The sequence below is a fragment of the Tamandua tetradactyla genome, chromosome 3, assembly GCF_023851605.1.
Source record: "Tamandua tetradactyla isolate mTamTet1 chromosome 3, mTamTet1.pri, whole genome shotgun sequence".
NCBI classification, from domain to species: domain Eukaryota; kingdom Metazoa; phylum Chordata; class Mammalia; order Pilosa; family Myrmecophagidae; genus Tamandua; species Tamandua tetradactyla.
Window position 1 is genome coordinate 12376660 of NC_135329.1, and position 18655 is coordinate 12395314.

The 18655-nt window shown below is 40.1% G+C and overlaps 1 protein-coding gene and 1 long non-coding RNA gene across 9 annotated transcripts in view; one reads left to right on the forward strand and one right to left on the reverse strand.

Annotated features, from left to right (window-relative positions):
- Positions 1-18655, forward strand: part of BABAM2 (BRISC and BRCA1 A complex member 2) — a 626549-nt gene that overhangs the window by 495471 nt on the left and 112423 nt on the right. For all 4 annotated transcript variants that reach the window (XM_077152478.1, XM_077152476.1, XM_077152480.1 and 1 more), the window contains 3 exons: positions 3238-3337; positions 6413-6483; positions 8763-8845. In XM_077152478.1, the coding sequence (XP_077008593.1) occupies positions 3238-3337; positions 6413-6483; positions 8763-8845 (254 nt within the window). The remainder of the gene's footprint in view (positions 1-3237; positions 3338-6412; positions 6484-8762; positions 8846-18655) is intronic.
- LOC143677024 (uncharacterized) overlaps positions 1-18655 on the reverse strand; it is a 156949-nt gene that overhangs the window by 126640 nt on the left and 11654 nt on the right. For all 5 annotated transcript variants that reach the window (XR_013172347.1, XR_013172345.1, XR_013172346.1 and 2 more), the window contains exon 2: positions 7756-7791. This is a non-coding gene — a long non-coding RNA (uncharacterized LOC143677024). The remainder of the gene's footprint in view (positions 1-7755; positions 7792-18655) is intronic.

Below are 18655 nucleotides of genomic sequence, written 5' to 3' on the forward strand. Positions count from 1 at the left end.
GCACTCACATGGTGAGTTTTCTGTTTTACTTGCTCAGCCCAATATATTTTGACTCATGAATACTAAATAATTAGTGATCACAAGGGCTATCTCCCTCATCTTGCACACTTTAAAAACACAGTAGTTCTTTTATTTCATGGCACTTGTCTTTGTTTATTCAGTGTGATCAGAGCAACATCCAGGCTATAGCAAGACTGTTAAATATTTACCCATAAGGCGGATATTTATACATGAATCAGCAGTACTTATCAGTGTGTGCCACTGAATGTTAGGTTCAGCCCTTACAAGCTAAGAAACTACTTAATTAAATAAAGGGTGAAATAAGCATCCTTTAAAAAACAAACGCTTTTAGAACTGTTCTTCATAGTATCTGAAGTGCTTCACACATCAAGGTTTACCCGCATACTACCTAAGTGATTCATAATTAGACAGGACAGGATGGTTGGTCCAAGTTCATGGGCACCTAAGTGCTTGATGGTAGGGATGGAGGACTACACATGTATGAAAAAAAATGGCAGTAAGATTGCTCTGCTACTGTATGTAAAATTGTGAGGGAGATGAGGTGTACATCAGCGTCTGCTGTAATGGTGGTGGTGGACCGGGCACCTCTAGAGTGCTTTTTCATCACTGGAATCCTGGCACAGCTGATGACAGCCAGGCCCACTGTGTCTTCCCATCCCTACAGCCCTTTCATGATGGAAATCCCCCTGCCCTCAGGCAGGCGCCATATTTCAACAGAAACAGCATGGACTCTGGTGACAGGCAGACCCACGTTCACACCTCAGCTTTAACACTGTCTGGTTGTCTTGGCCTGAGGAAATTTGTTCCTCTCCCTGAGCCTGGATTTCTTCTCCTGATAATCCCCACCTTGTTGAATTGCGGAGAGGATTAATTTATAGATAATGTGAGAAAGCAGCTAGCAACAAGTACTAGTTCTTGCTAATCACAGAAGCAGGGGACAGAAAATGGGTTAACCATTCCTCGGGTTAGCAGCTCAGAAGCTGGTCTCCAGATTTCTCTACACCTCTGCTTCTTGTTTAAGGTAATTTTTATTTAATGGCTGTTTTTCAGAATGAGATGATATTGGCAGAGAGAGTCAGGTTTAGAGTATTATCCACAAACTATTTTCATTCCTTGTCAGCAGGTTAATGAATGATTAAGGACTTACTCTGTAATATTTTATACAGGTCAAAGTCCATTACAATCTATTCCGGCCAACTGTCCAAATATTTTCTTTTTCAGAATCTTATTGTTAATGTCAAGGATCATTCCTTTAAGAAAGCTATGAGTAGCTTGGATCCTGACATTCTTTATCATACACAGATAATTGAATATAAATATAAATTTTGGGTTTGTTTTTCTTGTGCTATACAATTTTCTTCTTAACCCGTTTTCCATCCCAATGGAACTATTAGACCCTTCCACTTATATGTGTGCCCCCTGTGCAAGCAAAAGATGGGACAAATAGCATTCCTCTGGTGCCCAGGAAGTCTTAAGAATTTTCCTAGCCTTCTTCAGAGTTTAGACAAGATCTAATCCAATTCCTACTTGAAAAGTAGCAAAAGGAAATGATGGTCTTGCAGTTGCAGAGAATAGATGATTCATTAATGTCATGCTTAGTCAAATGCTGTCTTATAATTTTCTCACTGTCAGAGTTGTCATGCTTCTAGGTATCATTTATGTAGAAAAAGCCAACAGTGAATATTTCCACTCCACAATGACTTCCTCATATTGCCTGCGGTTTTGTTTGTTTGGGGGATTTTTCATTCCCATAAACGAAGACTTATCATAATAAACATATAATTCATTTTTACCTGAAAATTTAATTTTAGAAATGTGTAGGAAGGAGAGAGACAGGGATGGATTTGGAGTCTTTTTAATAGTTTTATATTTGTTCCCTGTTATCACAAACCCTAGGCTTAGTCAATGTGTCTTAAACACTTTAGGAATGATTTTCAAAGCTGTTATTGTGACACCTTTTGCTTTCATTTACAACATTATTGTGGAAGATGGATAATGAAAAATCACAACAATAAGGGATTTTAGGGGTCATTTTATATCCCATTATATTACGGAGAGGGTTTAAGAGGCTTTTAGAAACATATACATTAAAACAAAATTAACAATTAAAATAAGCAAAATGAATTAGGGCAACAGGAAAGTAAGAGTAAGAGAGACACTGAAATCAAGATTAAGGGTGATATTATATGAAATGCATGCTGTAAGGTTCTGAACAATTTTAATAATCATATGCTAGATAATTTAAACTGAGTGGAATCTCCTTGAAAGTTTCTGGAAACTATTTTTGAATCAAACATTGTATCTTAGTGCTTGGATCAATGATTATTGAGTTTATTCTCTTGCTTACATGAATTGAATGTCAGTGTTTCCTTGGAGTAGAAGTTGCAAACTTCTGCTCATATTGGTCCATAGACATGGGACCAGACAGCACAATATTTTTTTAAAAATTGAGTTATCACAATTTTAAAAATGAGAGGTTACATGCAAAAATCTGAATTTCTGAATTCGCTAGAAAAATGAGAATGCACCCCTACCTGTAAGCAACAGGCCGGTGCTAAAAAGGAATAAGCTCTTCCCACTGTGCACAAAATCTCCAGCTCATTACAGTTCTCACCAAGTCTCTCCCTTCATTTGCATTGCTGCTTGGGCTGGGTAGACACTGGAGTTTACAACCCCTGCTCTAGACCACCAGCCTCACTTTAAAAATGAGGAAACTAAGGCTTAAGGAGGTTGCCCAAAATAACAGAGCTGGGAAGCTGCAAAACCAGTCTCTTTATTCCCAGTACATTGGTACAATATTGTATCACTTCATTTTAGTTACGTTCAGGTAACTAAATGATGATTTGATAAATGATTTCTTCTTGTCCAGCACTGAATTTGGCATAATGAAGAGTATAAAACCATGTAGTTCAATAATACACACAACTCATTAATGTTGGTATAAACATTTACACTTGCCAATCAAAATTTACTAATTTATACTGTTGTGTGATAAGATCATTATTATTAATGATGTGTGACATCAACATGCTTGTTTAACAAAATGGATTAAAGTGTAGAAGTGTAATCATAAAATGAAGCTCATGTTCCAGTCATCATTAATCTAGGCACTTGGTGGCCAGACCTTGGTAGGAGAAGCCAGGACTGTTTGTGTTTATCAGTTCTTAAGTTACATGAGCCCTAAGAGAAGTGTCCATTGTACTCTTGTCCTTTCAGTGCACTTGGAGGCTCCTCAGCTCTTCATATCCCAGCTTTTCCAGGAGGAGGATGTCTCATTGATTATGTTCCTCAAGTATGCCACCTGCTCACCAACAAGGTAAAGCAAGTCCATTGGCCCTCCATCTTGCAAGGCTCCCCTTCTTTCTCCTCTGTGCCTTGTACCCAGAATCATCATGTATGTACCATCCCCCTCAGATAGTCTTCTTAGTTTCAACCTTCATATAATAACTGCCTTTCCTACTTTAAATTACAATTTATCTGTTTCTCTCCCTATTTCTTTGCCCTACTTCTTCCTTTTCTTAGGATTGTGATATCCTATTCTAGTCTTATCTTCAACTCCGAACTTCATATCTGAATATTTAAATGTCTTTTTTCTTAACTCTCCCTTAAGACTTAAGTTTTTGCTAGATCTTGCACCTTCTTATGGTTTTAAATTTTAGAACCTGTTTATCTCCCAGTTATCTGGTGTGTGTGTGTCTGTATGTGTACTCGTATGTGTTTGCCATTAGTTGATAATCAGTATAATTCTTTTGAAAGCTGTCTTCATCTCTTTCTGCTTTTCTGTACCTCATTTAATTGTCAATTTCTCATTCTCTGTCATGTCTGGTAGTAGTTTTCTAGAGTCCTGTCCCTTGGGGCAGGATTTCCAGGTCAGCTGGTCTTATACCCAAGCACATCAGATATTCTGCAGGTTTCTGTTAGCAACATTAATGAGCCATTACATTGGCAAGTAGCTGAGTTTACTTTAATGATTATTGTCAGCTATTTCCAAAAAGTGTAGGAATATACATGTTAATATGACACACCAGTATATTTATCTGAAAACTGGAGACATCAATCCACAAGTAATACTGACTGTCTTTCCTCTCCCACATGGACTGTGACGCAGTTAGTTTAATAGCCAAAGTGCTATTTTCTTTGCTTCTATTGACATGTTCCAGTTGGCTTGGAAAATAGATCTTTTGTTTTTCTCTCTCATTCAAGAGATATCTCATCTCTATATAGAAAATATATTTAAAGTGCAATAACATTTCAAAGACTTCATTATTATTTTTTAAATGTCAGAGAAACTAAAATCTGGCAACTCTGCAGTCTGTGGGCCTGGCATAGATTTCCAGGGGGTTTAATTCTCATAGAGCGGTTGCCTCTTATTGGACCGCATTCCCCCAGCGTCTGTCCTCCTACAGAACTGATCGGAGGACAGAATTCTTGTTTACATTCTGGATTTTGCACTGCATTCAAATCTGTCTCTCAGTATTAGAGAAAAATGTAAATTTAGTCTTCCAGAACTGAGAAGAAAAGCCTTTTTTAAAGCTCTCCAATTGAGAGTAATTTCTGGTCATACGTTTTCCTCAAAAAATTATAATACCATTTTCCCAGAAGTACAAGAATCAGTCGGTTTCTCTTATCGGTTCCCTTTCATTAATTTTACTTGTCTCTTAAAATTGGTTTTCTTCTGTTTGCTACAAATGAGAACAGTATGGGCTGCTCTGAGAAACAATCTCTTCAAATGAATTTCCATAATTACATTGGAATCTATCTTTATAGCTAGTTTTGTTGTTTCTGTTAAAATGGATTTCTGTTTTTAAAACCAAGTATCCAGAAAGAACTGTTTTCAGCCTTTTTTAAAAACAAAACCACTTAAGCAAACTTTATCATCTGTTTTTCTTTTCCCAAAATAACATTTCTGATCCTACATTAAGCCTGCAAAGTAAGCACTGTTTTTATAAATTGATATAAACTTCTATTTTATAAATAGAATTGTTTTAGTTTTAAAGGGTACAATACAGCTATCGGTCCCAATTGTGTCAAGGTTATTTCAATCACTTTATTTCACTCTTTTGTTAGTCATGGAAACTCAATGTGGCTATGGCCAATATAAACAGTTTTGGGGGTCTCTCCTTCCTGCTATTTCTCTCAGCCATTATGAGGACATTGTAAGGAATGCATTTTTGTGTTAGAAGCTGAAGGATAAATGACTTACTTTCAGACGCCTAGCTTTACAAGTTCACAATTTTTTTTATTAGAAACTGTCATTTGGTGCTACTAAGGAAATTTTTAAAAGTCAAAATAAAATCTCCTGTTATACTACTCCTGATTTTGAATGTTAGGAATCTGAAAAGGATTAAGCATTATCCTGATGTTTCAGTAGGATTTGTAGTTCCAGATAACCAAATAGCCCTAGTTGATGAGAGAAAGCTCTTCTTTACAGAGAATGCCAACTGGTAAATGCAGAAAGAATGATACAATTCAAAACTTGCCATTTTGGAGCCCTGAATGAAATAATTGACTCAGATAAGGATTGCAACAGATACTAAAGCCATTACATGAAAGGTGTTTTGGGAACTTAATCTTCACCTGCTTTAAGAGGTACTCATAGACCACTCACTATGACAAAGGGGAGCATCCTTTACAAGGGGCAGTCTGGCTCTCACCACCTTTACCAAGTAACCAAATTTATGACTACCTATGAAGTTTTCTCGCCAAAAACATCTAACATGAATCCAATCACACCTTTAGCTCTATATTCTAGTTTACAGGAAATTCCTTTTACAGAGGGAAAAGGAAGGAAACAGCCACAGAACTAGACAGCAGGGCACTCTATAAGACAACTAGGTCAGGGTCTTTAAAAAGTCAACATCATATGTATGTGCAGAACACACATATATACACAACTAGACACACATATACCCACATACCCACACTCAACAAGGTGGTATTATTTTAGATTAGAAGACTTAAAAGCCATATATCCACAATTAAAAATAAAAAATAAGAAAATTGGAAATGGTTGGGAAATTTTGAAACGAACAGGGTACTAGATGAATTCAGAAAATGTTTGTTAAATTTTGGGGGTATGATAATGGTATTGTGATTATATAGGAGAATATTCTTGATTTTTGGAGATGGATGTATTTAGGGACAAGCTATGAAGCTGTCTCTAATGTCCTTTGAAATATTTCAACAAGATTGATTGCTAGGTTGTGAGATAGGTAGGTTGATGTACGGTTGGGTGGAGCACCCGGGCAAAACATTCATGGTTGTTGAATCCAGGTGTTGGAAATGGGTGTTCATTTTACTATCTTTTCTGCTTCTGAATCTCTGGAATTCTTTATAATAAAGCATTTAAAAATTTCCTACTTCACTTCTCAGCTTTGGGTTTCTATTACAGGTACAATATGTGATTCAAGGATACCACAAAAGGAGAGAATATATTGCTGCTTTCCTCAGTCACTTTGGCACGTAAGTTGACTATAATATGACCATAATTTGGGGGTTTGATTAAGAAAATGGCACTTTGCTCCTATATATATATATTACCTTTTCAGTGCCACTTTGATTCTCTGCTATGTTGCTTACACCAAAGCTCTTTGGAAGACAGTTTTTCTTAGCATTCTTTTAGTAAATTAATAGAGTCAAATCTCTTTCCTGGAGCAGCGGTGTGACCGACCCCAGAATATCAGTAGTGGTGGTCATAGCACCTGCGTGCTGTCGAAGGCTTTACAGTTTGCACAGCACTTTCCCCTCCATCAGCTCACAGTACACGTGAGGCACACGGGCAGATATCGTTGATTCATTTTACTGAAGAAAGTCCTGAAACTCTGAGAAGTTCAATAACTCGATGGTGGGAACTCTGTTTCTCTAGGACTCAGTTCTCCTGACAGAAATCCCTTTGCCACTCAAGTTTGGGAAGGAAATCTAGCATTTAGACACCTAAGCTGTGGCTTACACTTGAGCTCAGGAGTTGTCAGGAGGCAGCGAGAGGGAGGAGGCGGTGTGTGCTGCAGTTTCGCAGGGCCTGTCCCCCGCTGCTGCCCTCAGCGCGCCCTCTTCTCCAGGCTGCTGCAGGCCGCGCAGCTCTGCAGCTTTGTTCCTGGTGGTGAAGCCGGAGGCCTGCGCGAGCTCCACTTGGGGCCCGGCTCAGTAGGGCAGAGAATGCCTGCAAAGGTGGGGCCTACTACCCCTTTGGGGTGGCCAGGCCCTAAGGGGTTCTAATGATCTGTTTCTATCCTACCTTACTCCAGAGAAGGTTTAGAGATACATAAATATAAATTTATATAATAACAAATTTAAAATTTTAAATAAGCAAATGAAGAAATTAGGACAAAGGGAAAGTCGAGACCACACATCCTACAGGTTACACGATTCACTGTTTTGGGGTACAAGAAAAATATGGAAATTGTATTTACATTGTTTTTAAGCATTTTTTAGGGAGTGAGGCATGGTCCAGGAATGCATTTACATTGTCTTTAAATGTTTATTTTATGTATGTTTTATTATACATGTGATGTAGCATAGTAATAATTGTGAACAACTGTTAGAAAATTCTATATAAGTACTACTATATTTCTGTATTACATGCATGATAATAAAGAACATGTGCTTGTTTTTGCTGATGGGATGCAGGATCTACAAAGTTTAGATTTAAGTGTTATAACGTATTGGGTTCATTATAAATTCATAAAAAGAATATAAACTGGGTGAACAATGGTGGTGCAGTAGCAGAGTTCTCACCTGCCATCCCGAAGACCTGGGTTCACTTCCAAGTGCCTGCCCATGGAAAAAAAAAGAAAGAATATGAACTGATGATTAGAATTGTTGGCTTAAGTCAAAAGATCTGAATTCTATATCGCACATCTTTGAGCAAATCATTTAGCCTTCAATGTCTCAGTTCCTTTTCCTGTATAATGACTACAACTGCCCCTTCCTATTTAAACTGGGAGGTCTTCAACATCAGTGGTCTGATTAGCCTGCCTTGCCCAAGGAGATGTCTCAGGACATCAAAGACCTCTTTGATGGAAAAGAAAGAAACTATTCCTGTTCTCAGCATGGGTTTAGTATTGCCATGTCACAGTAATATCCCAGGCATTCGGCTTTTGAAGGAGATGGGGGCGGTGAGCCTGCCAGAATTCTGCCCAGCCCTTTCAGGGGTCAGCAGCTGTTCTCCCTGCCCCTGGAGGTATGCATCTCCCTTTTGAACCTGCATATTCCAAGCTAAGGTGGCTACTTTGTTTTGAACCCAGTGGGGAGGACAGGGGAAACACAAGGGATCACAACTTCCAAGTTCTGTGGAAGAAAAGTCATATATAATCCTAAACTTAGCGATCATCATTGCTCATTACTGTGTCCAGCAAAAATGAGATTTAACAATCACTGTCCAGATAATTTGGCAACATAAGTTGTCATTGCTGCCTGATTTCTTAATTTGCCCTAATTTGCATAGGATTTTATGGTTTAGTTTATTTGTTTTCACACTACTGTGATAGAGTTTTCAAGTAATATTATACTTGCTTTACAGATGAGGAAACTGAGGCTCCAAGGCCTAAGTGATTTGTCTGAGGTTATAATAGAGACTATCAGGCACAGTTATGACTTAAGCTGAGATGCTCTCATTCCAAATCTCTTCCTCTCTTACCACACTTACCTTAAATGCATTTTGATGCATTTAAACCTTATTTATACTCTTTTATACCTTATTTTTATGGGAGTTTTTTGTTTGTGTGTATGTTTTTATTACTTAGAGGTGTCGTGGAATATGACGCAGAAGGCTTTACAAAACTCACTCTGCTGCTGATGTGGAAAGATTTTTGTTTTCTTGTACACAGTGAGTATAATTTTGCTCTCAGCATATATTGCAAAAATGTTCTAAACCACATGTAATAATAAGCATGACAATTTAGTGTCCTGAATCGGTTCCTTTTACTTTAGCATATGCATATTTTTTGCATGGTCTTAAAGAAAGACTATCTCTAGAACAGTGGTTCTCAGCTGGCAGTGATTTTGCCCCCCAGGAGACATTTGGCAATGTGTCAGGAGACATTTTTTATTGTCACAGCTAAGGGGTTGCTACTGGCATCTAGTGGGTAGATGTCAGGAATGCTGTTAAACATCTTACAATGCACAGTATAGAGCCCGGCAACAACCTAATCCAAAGTATCAGCAGTGCCAAGATTGAGAAAACCTATCTAGGGTTTTTTTGTTGTTGTTATTCGTTTTTTTCAAAGCAACTTTCCAGTATCAGGTCTCAAAACTCTCAGAATTACTCAAACCTACTTGCTTTGATCATTTGATTATCATCCTTATTAAAAGAAAAGTCTACAACTTTGATGCATAACTTAAAGATGGGACGATATTCTAAAGTATCCCCCCATATCAGTCTTCAGGGGTTTTCCACGTAGTAAGTGTAGTTAACTGTTTCTTGTATTATACTAATCTGTCAGTCGGTCATCATTGGTCTAGCTCTCTCCTGATGAATAATTTAGACCTCTTTTGTTTAATTCCTTATCATCTAAGAAGTGACCCAGGTTCAAGTTGTAAATCAACTTAGACCTTTATTTGGTAATTGGTATGCAAAATGGCTGGTCTTCAAGCCAAAGGCCAAGGTGTTCCAGTTTTCCCAGCTAGATAAAAATGGCAGGATTAGGTTGATTTCACTCATTATATAGAAATAGACTGTACCTTAATAAGTTATTTCAGACAGAGAAGCTTTGGACTATTTAGCCAAGGCATCAGATAGTCTTAAAATACTAACTTTGGGAGCTTTTTGTTCCCCTACAAGTTTACCTTCTTGGTTGTAATTTGCTTAGGCTAAAACAATTATTTCGTCTTAGTTTCACACAGATATAAGGGAAGAAACCCAAGAATGTAGAGAGAGGAAAGCCTCTCATTGAAACCTTACAAAGTATAATCCACATAGAGATAATTGAGAGTTGGCCCTACTTTTAAGGAGTTGGGCCTCCCTGCCCTTTAGGTGTTCCCCAACAATCACTGCCTTGGAATGCACTGCTTTGTGTTAAGCTCCTACTCAGTAGCTATTTATAAATTGGTGCCATCTTTGCAAATGTGTCTGAAAAATGCAAGCATATCACTTTTTATTACTTATGTAAACAGATAAACAGAGGATTGGAGAGGTAAAGATTTTAATCTGTGTGCCTCTCACTAATTCTGTGACCCTGTTCAAATCAGTAGGGCAAACCTTCCTCTGCTTAGGTTTCCTCATTTGTACACTGGGGATTTGGTTGTCAGAACCCATGGAGACATAGGCATATGGGGCCTAACTTGGGAGATGGGGCCAGATGGAAGAGAAAGCCTCATGATTAAGACCTCCTGGCAATCTCCTCTTTACTCACAATCTTCTACATCCCTACTGATCTAAGCTGAATCCCAGGGCTTCCAGCCACCACTTTTGATTCTGAACTCATGTGTCCCTGCTTTGGTTTTGCATTCTGAGTCTTAGTTACTTTGTAAGAGCTCACTTCCTATTCAGCACATCCGCTTCACCCCCCTGCCTTGATCTCAGTATTTCTGTTTCTAGTCTGATAACCAACCCCCAATACTGATTGCATCCTTGGTTTGTTTCTTATGATCCTGGACAGTTGCCTGGCATGATTATCCCAGCCCATTAAAACAGGATAAAAGAACGTTTATCCTTGGTTCAGTGGTAGAATGCTCGCCTTTCATGTGGGAGTCCCGGGTTCGATTCCTGGACCATGCACACCCCCCACCCCCACCCCCCAAAAAAGATCCTGCAAATAGTTCCTGCTGATGCTCTTGTTAGTGCATTCAGTGTTACAGCAATTCTTGTTGCTTTTGAAGGTCCAATATTTCTAACAGCTTGTTTGCCACCTTCCTATCTTAGCTTTTCCAAGTCATACATGCAAGATTGAATCACAAAGTCATTTTTTCATTTTGTTTTGAATTACCTTCATCAGAAACATAGACCTCCCAGACACAGCTACAAAGGGCTTTGGGATTTCTTTTAATTTATTTTTTTCAAAGTGTTTCCTCAGGCTGTACTCCTGGCTGTTTGCTCCTTGGCTCTTAGTGTCACTGCCCACACTCTTGGCTTTTCAGGTAGATAAGGCCTAGTCTATGAATCAAGGGACTTTGGTGCTGCTTCCTGCTCCATCAACTAACTCAGCCTATCTTATAATGAATTATTTCCATCCTTTTGCTTCTTTCTCATCTAAAATGTAGTACGGCTACATCAGGGTGAAACTTGGTTAGATCCCATGTTTTATTCAATCATGCAGTTAAGCATCTGACATTTACCTTCCTTTGAAAGCATCTGCTTGCTTGGTTACAACACCCAAGGGACCACTGGTTCATTTCTTTCCATGATGATGGGAGGTGAGTATGGGGTGGCAGAGATTCAGCAAAGAGCATTGCAGTGAATTATTCTGAGATCTCAAGAATGTGAAAGAGAAGGAGGGAAGTATCATTATTTGGAGCCAGCCTTCTGTGAGAGGTTCCACTACTACCCAGTGGAGATTGAAGATCTAGTGGAGCACCAGATAGAAATCTCTGCTTTCCCTTCCCTCTCTGCTCTCCCCAGACTCAGGAAGATGACTGTGGATTGGGCAGGTGCTGGCAATAATTCTGAGCATTTGGGATGCCTCCTCTCTTGAGGCAGATGGCTCTGACCTCAGACTTTGTGAGTGTGCAGAAACAAGAATGCCCTCAGGAAAATGATTGAACGTATTCTAGGGTCTCTCAGGAGGTTCAGCATATCCTCACATTATGCCAGTTCCAGGATGGGCTGACTATGGCCATGATTCTGTCCTTGGAGCTTTTCCATCCATCTCTTCCTTCTTCATTCATTACCAACATATCTTAAGACTTGGAACTGCACCAGGGCCAGGGGCTTGCTCCCATCTACATACTGTTTTCTGGAAGATTCCTTGGTAATCATCTAAGAATTATTCATAATGGTTGCATGTGTAAATCCATATATGCCATTTTTTTGCCTCTGGAGGTAGATGTTATCATTAAGAAAACCAAATAGTAAGGCACAGCAGCAGAACACAAAAAACACAAAAAACAGATTCTTTTTCATGGGTCCCAATCAACTGCTTTATGAGTAGGCTTAAGAGAAAGCAGCTGCCAAAGGGAGCAGGGTTGCTGCTTGGGAGGGAGAATAATTGAGATCTGTCACTTCCAAGGCAATGCAGAGAGAATCTGTGACTGTGGGAGAATCCGTCTTTTCCCATTATCTATAAATCCTTGGTAAATGATTTTTAGATCATTTTGAGTGATCTCAAAATCACTTTGAGTCTCCCACCCTGGACCAGAGGCCATGTCTCTGTGCTAAATGCCTAGTAGATAAAATCTGACCATTTTTGCTGCTCCATTTCATGTTTTCTCTTCTCTGCCCCACCTCCACACTCCCATCAACTTGATTTAACTAAGTTTACTGAAGTAGACATATAAGGGGTGTAAAGGGCCCATGTACCACGAGCCGATGTTAGTCTCCGTGGGTTTGCCAGGACTAGCCTCACACATTTCACCCATGAGACATCAGTCGTGGTCATCCTCACGTATGTAAATAACTGGCACTGCAGTCTGAGAAAAGAGAATTTACAATGGAGGTGTTTTTTCACCTTGTGGTAAGGCAGGTCGAATGTGTGAGACAGGTTTGCTTCAAGCTTGTAACACATTTGTGCACTCGCAACACCACATTAACAAAGAATTCACACACCCACGCTATTGTGCTGTCTAGAAGGCCCTCTGAACTCTTTTTGGAGACATTTATGGTAAGAGCAGCCGCTAAACTGATATTGGCATTCAAGCATGCAGACAGTTCATGATGGCAGGATGGGCACAAGATAGAACAAGAGCTACACCAGTGAGCACTGTGCCCAGCATCGTGCCCTGCTTAGAAGAGGTGCCATTGAACCAGTGCCTAGCCATTGAGGTGAGGATAACATTCAGTCAGCAGCATTGTCAGACAGGAAAGTCTCACAAAAGCTTCAGAACACTGAGGAATGGGAATAAAAGCAATATAGATGCATCCCTGATGAGCTGCAGGCGACCCCAAATGTGATTAAGAGAGATACTTTGCATAAGTTACATAGCTCAACCAGGTATCACCAGGTGTTTTATGTTCTACAACTACACTGTTGGGCCACACTTAGTGCCACGCCTTGGGTGCCGCCTCCTGCCTTGTGAAAGCTGTCTTCCCAGCGCCATGACACCAGAGTGCAGTGCCAGCTCTGCATCAGCCACATGAGAGACGGTTCCAGTGCTGCCTCGGCACTGTGATACCATCGATTAGATCCTTCCAAGGAACTGGGAGAAGTGGGACCCTCTCTGTTAGAAGGGTCAGCTTCAACTATTACATCTTGCTTCAGGAAAGCGGCGCCTTTAATGATTATCACACAGGCATACCACAGCAACATAGACTGGAGGGAGATATACTTGCATTTCTCAGTGAGATGACCTCCACCACAGTAGTTCAGCTGGAAGAAGCCTTAGTCTGCAACAATGGCATAACATTTACAATGGTCCCTATACACAACTTGAGACGCTAACATTAACACTTGACCAAGTCTGCAACACAGAGTCAAATTTGACCACAGTGACAGCCTAATTGCACTCAGGTGCAGCACTGGTCCTCAGCATGGGCACATCCAAGATGTTGTCCATACGGCAAAGGCACAAATATTAAGGCCTCAAGAGGAGTTTACTAGTGGAGGGTCTGGCTGGAGGTCCAAGGGGATTGAGGTATTGGATCCAGGCATAGTCCAGTATCGGCCATTCCATGCCCACAATTACTTCCCAATGCAGAAGTACCTTCTATTGTGAATGATCATCAGTGTGAAAAGTAGTGATGATAGGTACTTTGAGTGGGCTGTGCAGTCAGCTCTGTACCCAGTTGCCTGTATGATCATCTTTGAGGCCCACATCAGTAAGTTGATGTTCAAGGGAATGCGCTTCCCAGTCAAGGTTACTGACATTGACAACTTCAAGAGTCAAAACTTAAGCATTCAGTTGGAACAAAGTCCCACACCCAACCCAGGGTTCTAAGATAGAGAGGCTGCACATCATCATGTCTGGATAAAGGACTTATGTTGACTAGTTAGGCATAACAGCAAGCACAATGAACCTGAATATACATATCATTGTTACATGCACAGCTTCTCCAGAGAGGCACTCCTAGCTACCCATGTTAACGATTGCCAGGATTTAGGAAGAAAGCTGCACTGCATAGTGATGCCAGAAGAAGATAAAAACACTCTCAAATTCCAGAACCATGCTGACTTCAAGGCATTAAACACTCCAATCAAGGGCATATTCATGAACCCAGACCACAGCAATGTGAAGTTTACTGCAGAATAGAAACCTTGTGACTTGTTATGTGGCAGTGCACTGTGATGGGCATGCCAATGAGTTTGAGCTCTACTGTGAAGAAAACACTATGGAAGTGTTCTTGCGATGTCTTCTGGTAAACTTAGCCAATATCTACCAGCAGCTCCACCACAAAGCTAATATGCAAATGGATGGTAATCATAGGAGCAGCTTTGCCAAAGGTATAAAGTGCCACATTTGTGGTGGAGCCCTAGTAGAAGATAAAGAACGGAGACCATTGTCATGTAACATCACAAGCAAATAATCAGAGCAGCCCACAATGCTTGTAACCTCAAGCTGCAAACGTGCCCAGACAAGATGAAGATGACAATCATATTTCACAACCTCAGAGGCTATGATGTGCTCCTAATTGTACAGGCACTTGGCACTGTGGAGTCCACTGAAGGCAAGAAGACATCATGCTTACCCAACAACTTGAAGAATTGGTGTCAGCCAGCTGCCATTCATCAATAGCCTGCTGTTCCTGGATAGTCCACAGACAAGCTTGCTGGCAGTCCATGGCTAGATGACTTACTGCTACCACCCATAGCAGTAAGATGAAATTCAAGCTCTTGTGTTGCCAGAATGTCTATATTCATTCTTTGTGTTCAGTTGGTAGCTTTGAGAGATTTGGCAAGGCACAACTGCCACCCAGAGAAGCCTTCTAAGCAGATTATTATACGATGACATCCATGAGAACTATAAGCACATCCAGCAAATATGGGAAGTCTGACTGCAAGATACTTGGTGATCACCTTACCTGTTCTTGTGTCCCAGTTTCCTGCTGCTCACTACTGACTTTGACATTTTTCACAGTATGACAAGGTGGCACTGTGACCTTGACCCACATGCTACATCAGCCTGTGAAATGTGTTGGGATACTCTACTGAAAAAGTCCAAGGTCCAACTTGAGACAAGATCAAAGGTTCATCTTGGCCAGCCATACAACCAGCTGGCAGAACAGGCTTCTATGCAAAACCTTCTCAGCTTTGATGACATTTTTGGCCCATCAAATACCTCCAATCATCATTCAGAATGGGGGTCACTGATGATGGCACATGCACTCACTCTGAGGATCTGTTGCAGTTCAAAGCAGGTCCTGTGGCCCTGGCACCATGGGATCAACAATGCCATCCTGACCAAAAGGGAGAAAGGAAGTGTAACAAATAAGGTATCAGTGGCCGAATGAGTTCAAGTAGAGTTGAGAGGCTACTCTTGAGGTCACTTTTTTGCAATCTTCAGCTGGATATTGCTACCTACCATAACTTACCAACCCCTAACCAAAACCATTCCTGGGGAATTATATAAGATTCTGTAAAGGTTCCATGAACTAGAGTAAATATCCAGAAGCCTACAACTTTCACATGGGTCCCTGGCCCAGAGAAGTCCTGAAATGCAGAGGGGCCAGCATCTCCAGAGCATCAACTAGTTCCATCCCCCTATCCCATATTATCAACAGCCCCTTCCAACATGAAAAAGTTAGAATGGGAGAAGGATGAAAGGTGATGTTGGAGTTATACAGAGAAGATAGGGTTTAACAAACGAGTATGATTGCTGAATCAGTATATTGATATTTCTTTTAGTCTCCAGTATCTTAGAACAGTTGGAAGTAAAAACCTAAAATTGTGAAATTGTCAGCCATACCAAATGCTGAAATCTGTTCTACAACTAAATGTTGTGATGTACTTTGAAATTTATTGCTTTTTTGTATATATGTTATTTTCACACAAAAAGAAAAATATATATATTTCTTCTAGCCTCCAGTGTTTTGGAGCAATTAGAAGGAAGAATCTGAAGTAGAGGAATGGTAACCAATAACAAACTCTGAACTTTGTTCTATAACTATTTGCTGAAGTGTACTTTGAAAATCATTGCTTTTTTTTTCTTTTCTTTGTATATATGTTATATTTAATAATAAAAAACATTTTTTAAAGCAGGTCCTGGGCATACTGTACCCCAAACAGCCACTCAGAAATGTTCGGTTAAACTGCTCAGTGATATCCTTCTTACAGTGGTTTACAACTTGGCTGCAGTAGGCGTGCATGTTATGCTTAGCCAGAAATTGTAGATGATGACCAGGAACTCACACCCAGGATGGACGTAAGAGCTAAAGCCACATCAGTGGACCATGCTATTAGATGCAGCTTAATGCTACAGCTACCTCAGCTGTATCTTTTGAGGTTTGAGGCTGTGCTGCTTTGTAGCGGCTGGCTACATCAACCACAGGCAAAGCATACTTATAGGTTTTGCAGCCCATGTGGTCATGTGGCAGGTATTATAAGCTCACTTAGTAGAGTACACTTGAGTGATCTTCCTCAAACTTGGGGCATGAGATGTGTCACAAAAGCCTGACTTCTCAGCCAGTTGCAGGCAACCTGCTCTGAGTCCTTTGCCTCTATGGCCACCTACTTATCTGCAGCTAGTCCATGCCAGTAATTCTTGAGGCTGTAGTTATCTGAGCCAGCTTTCTCTTCATCATCACAACAGATTATTCCAATATTCCAGTGAGTCCCAATAGGCAGCCAACACTTCAACTGGCAACTGAGCACTTGCACCCCATAGGTTAATCATTCCCAACAAAACTATGGCCATGAACCAGGAGGACGTCTTGAAGTCCTGGTGCCACAGTTTGAGCTGCTCTGGATTACATCCATCATCTTTGGTACCAGTAGGCCAGAAATTTTTTTATTTTTTGATGCAATGCCCAACTTCCAGTATCACACAGTAAAGTTCTTTGGGGGTTCCAATGCTTGATGTTTGCATTGTGTCTATACATGTGCACAAAAAATGCCAAAGCAACAAAAACTTGTGCCTCGCTACTCAGGTTGTGTTAATGTGGTAGCCCCCAAAATTTCACTGTAGAGATGAAAAATAGTCTTTTCACAATACTTGGTGAATTTATAAGGCCCATCATGACCATTCCTGAAATCAGGAAGGCTGTCCTGAAGTTATTTTCACCATCTGACAGCATCTGAAATCTGAGATTCATGGCCAGTAGGATCAGGTGTTTTGTCTATAACCAGGGCCTACTGATGATTGTGATGTGATGTGTTAGAAAGTTTGGGGGACTTGGATTGGACCTGTTAACAGAGCTCCTCATTAATCCGGTTAAGGCACGTGGTTTGTTTTTAAGACCATTTGGCCTGTACAGCTTGTAATTGTTCTATGTTTTATTGTAGTGCTCCTGCTCTGTATCAGTCTCTGAGCTGTGCAATATTGGGAAGTGGTAGTTTCTTCCACTAAATGTCAGCACATTTTTTTTTTTTTACTTTTTATTTTGAAATAATTTCAAACTTACAGGACAGTTATAAAAGTAATATAAACCTCAAATGGGGAACTCCAACATAGCCAGATACCACATCAACCAGTTTTAACAGTTTGCCACATTTGCATATTCAATCTATATCCATCTTTCTGTATCTGTGTTCTAGTTTTCTAGCTGCCGGAATGCAATATACCAGAAATGAAATGGCCTATAAAAGGGGAATTTAATAAGTTGCTAGTTTACAGTTCTAAGGCCAAGAAAATGTCCCAGTTAAAACAAGTCTATAGAAATGTCCAATCAAAGGCATCCATTCAGGGAAAGATACCTTGGTTCAAGAAGGCTGATGAAGTTCAGGGTTTCTCTCTCATCTGGAAGAGTGCATGGTGAGCTTGGTGTCATCTGCTAGCTTCTTCTCCTGGCTTCCTGTTTTATGCAGCTCCCCAGAAGGCATTTTTCTTCTTCATCTCCAAAGTGCTGGCTGATGGACTCTCTGCTTCATGGTGCTGCAGCATTCTCTGCTCTCTCCGAATCTCCTTCATTCTCCAAAATGTTTCCTCTTTTATAGGACTCCAGAAACTTATCAAGACCCACCAAATGGATGGAGACACACCTCTAGCTAATCCAGTTTAAGAACTACTCTTGATTAAATCTCATCTCCAGGGAGATGACCTAATTACAGTTTCAAACATACAATACCGAATAGGGATTAGAAGAAAAGGCTGCCTTTACAAAATGGGATTAGAATTAAAACATGGCTTTTCTAGGGTACATACATAATTTCAAACCAGCACATTCCACCTTCTAGACCCTAAAAAAGACATGTTTTCCCTGTATACAAAATACATTCATTCCATAACAATATCAGAGACCCTTAAACCATTCCAGTAACATTTCAAATACAAGATTAATATAATGTTAAAATCAGAATAAAGTCTCATCAAAGTTAGTTAAAGACATGGACAGTCCTAAGGCAAAATTTTCTCCATTTGCTCTGGACCTGTAAAAGTCAGAACAAGTTGTTTG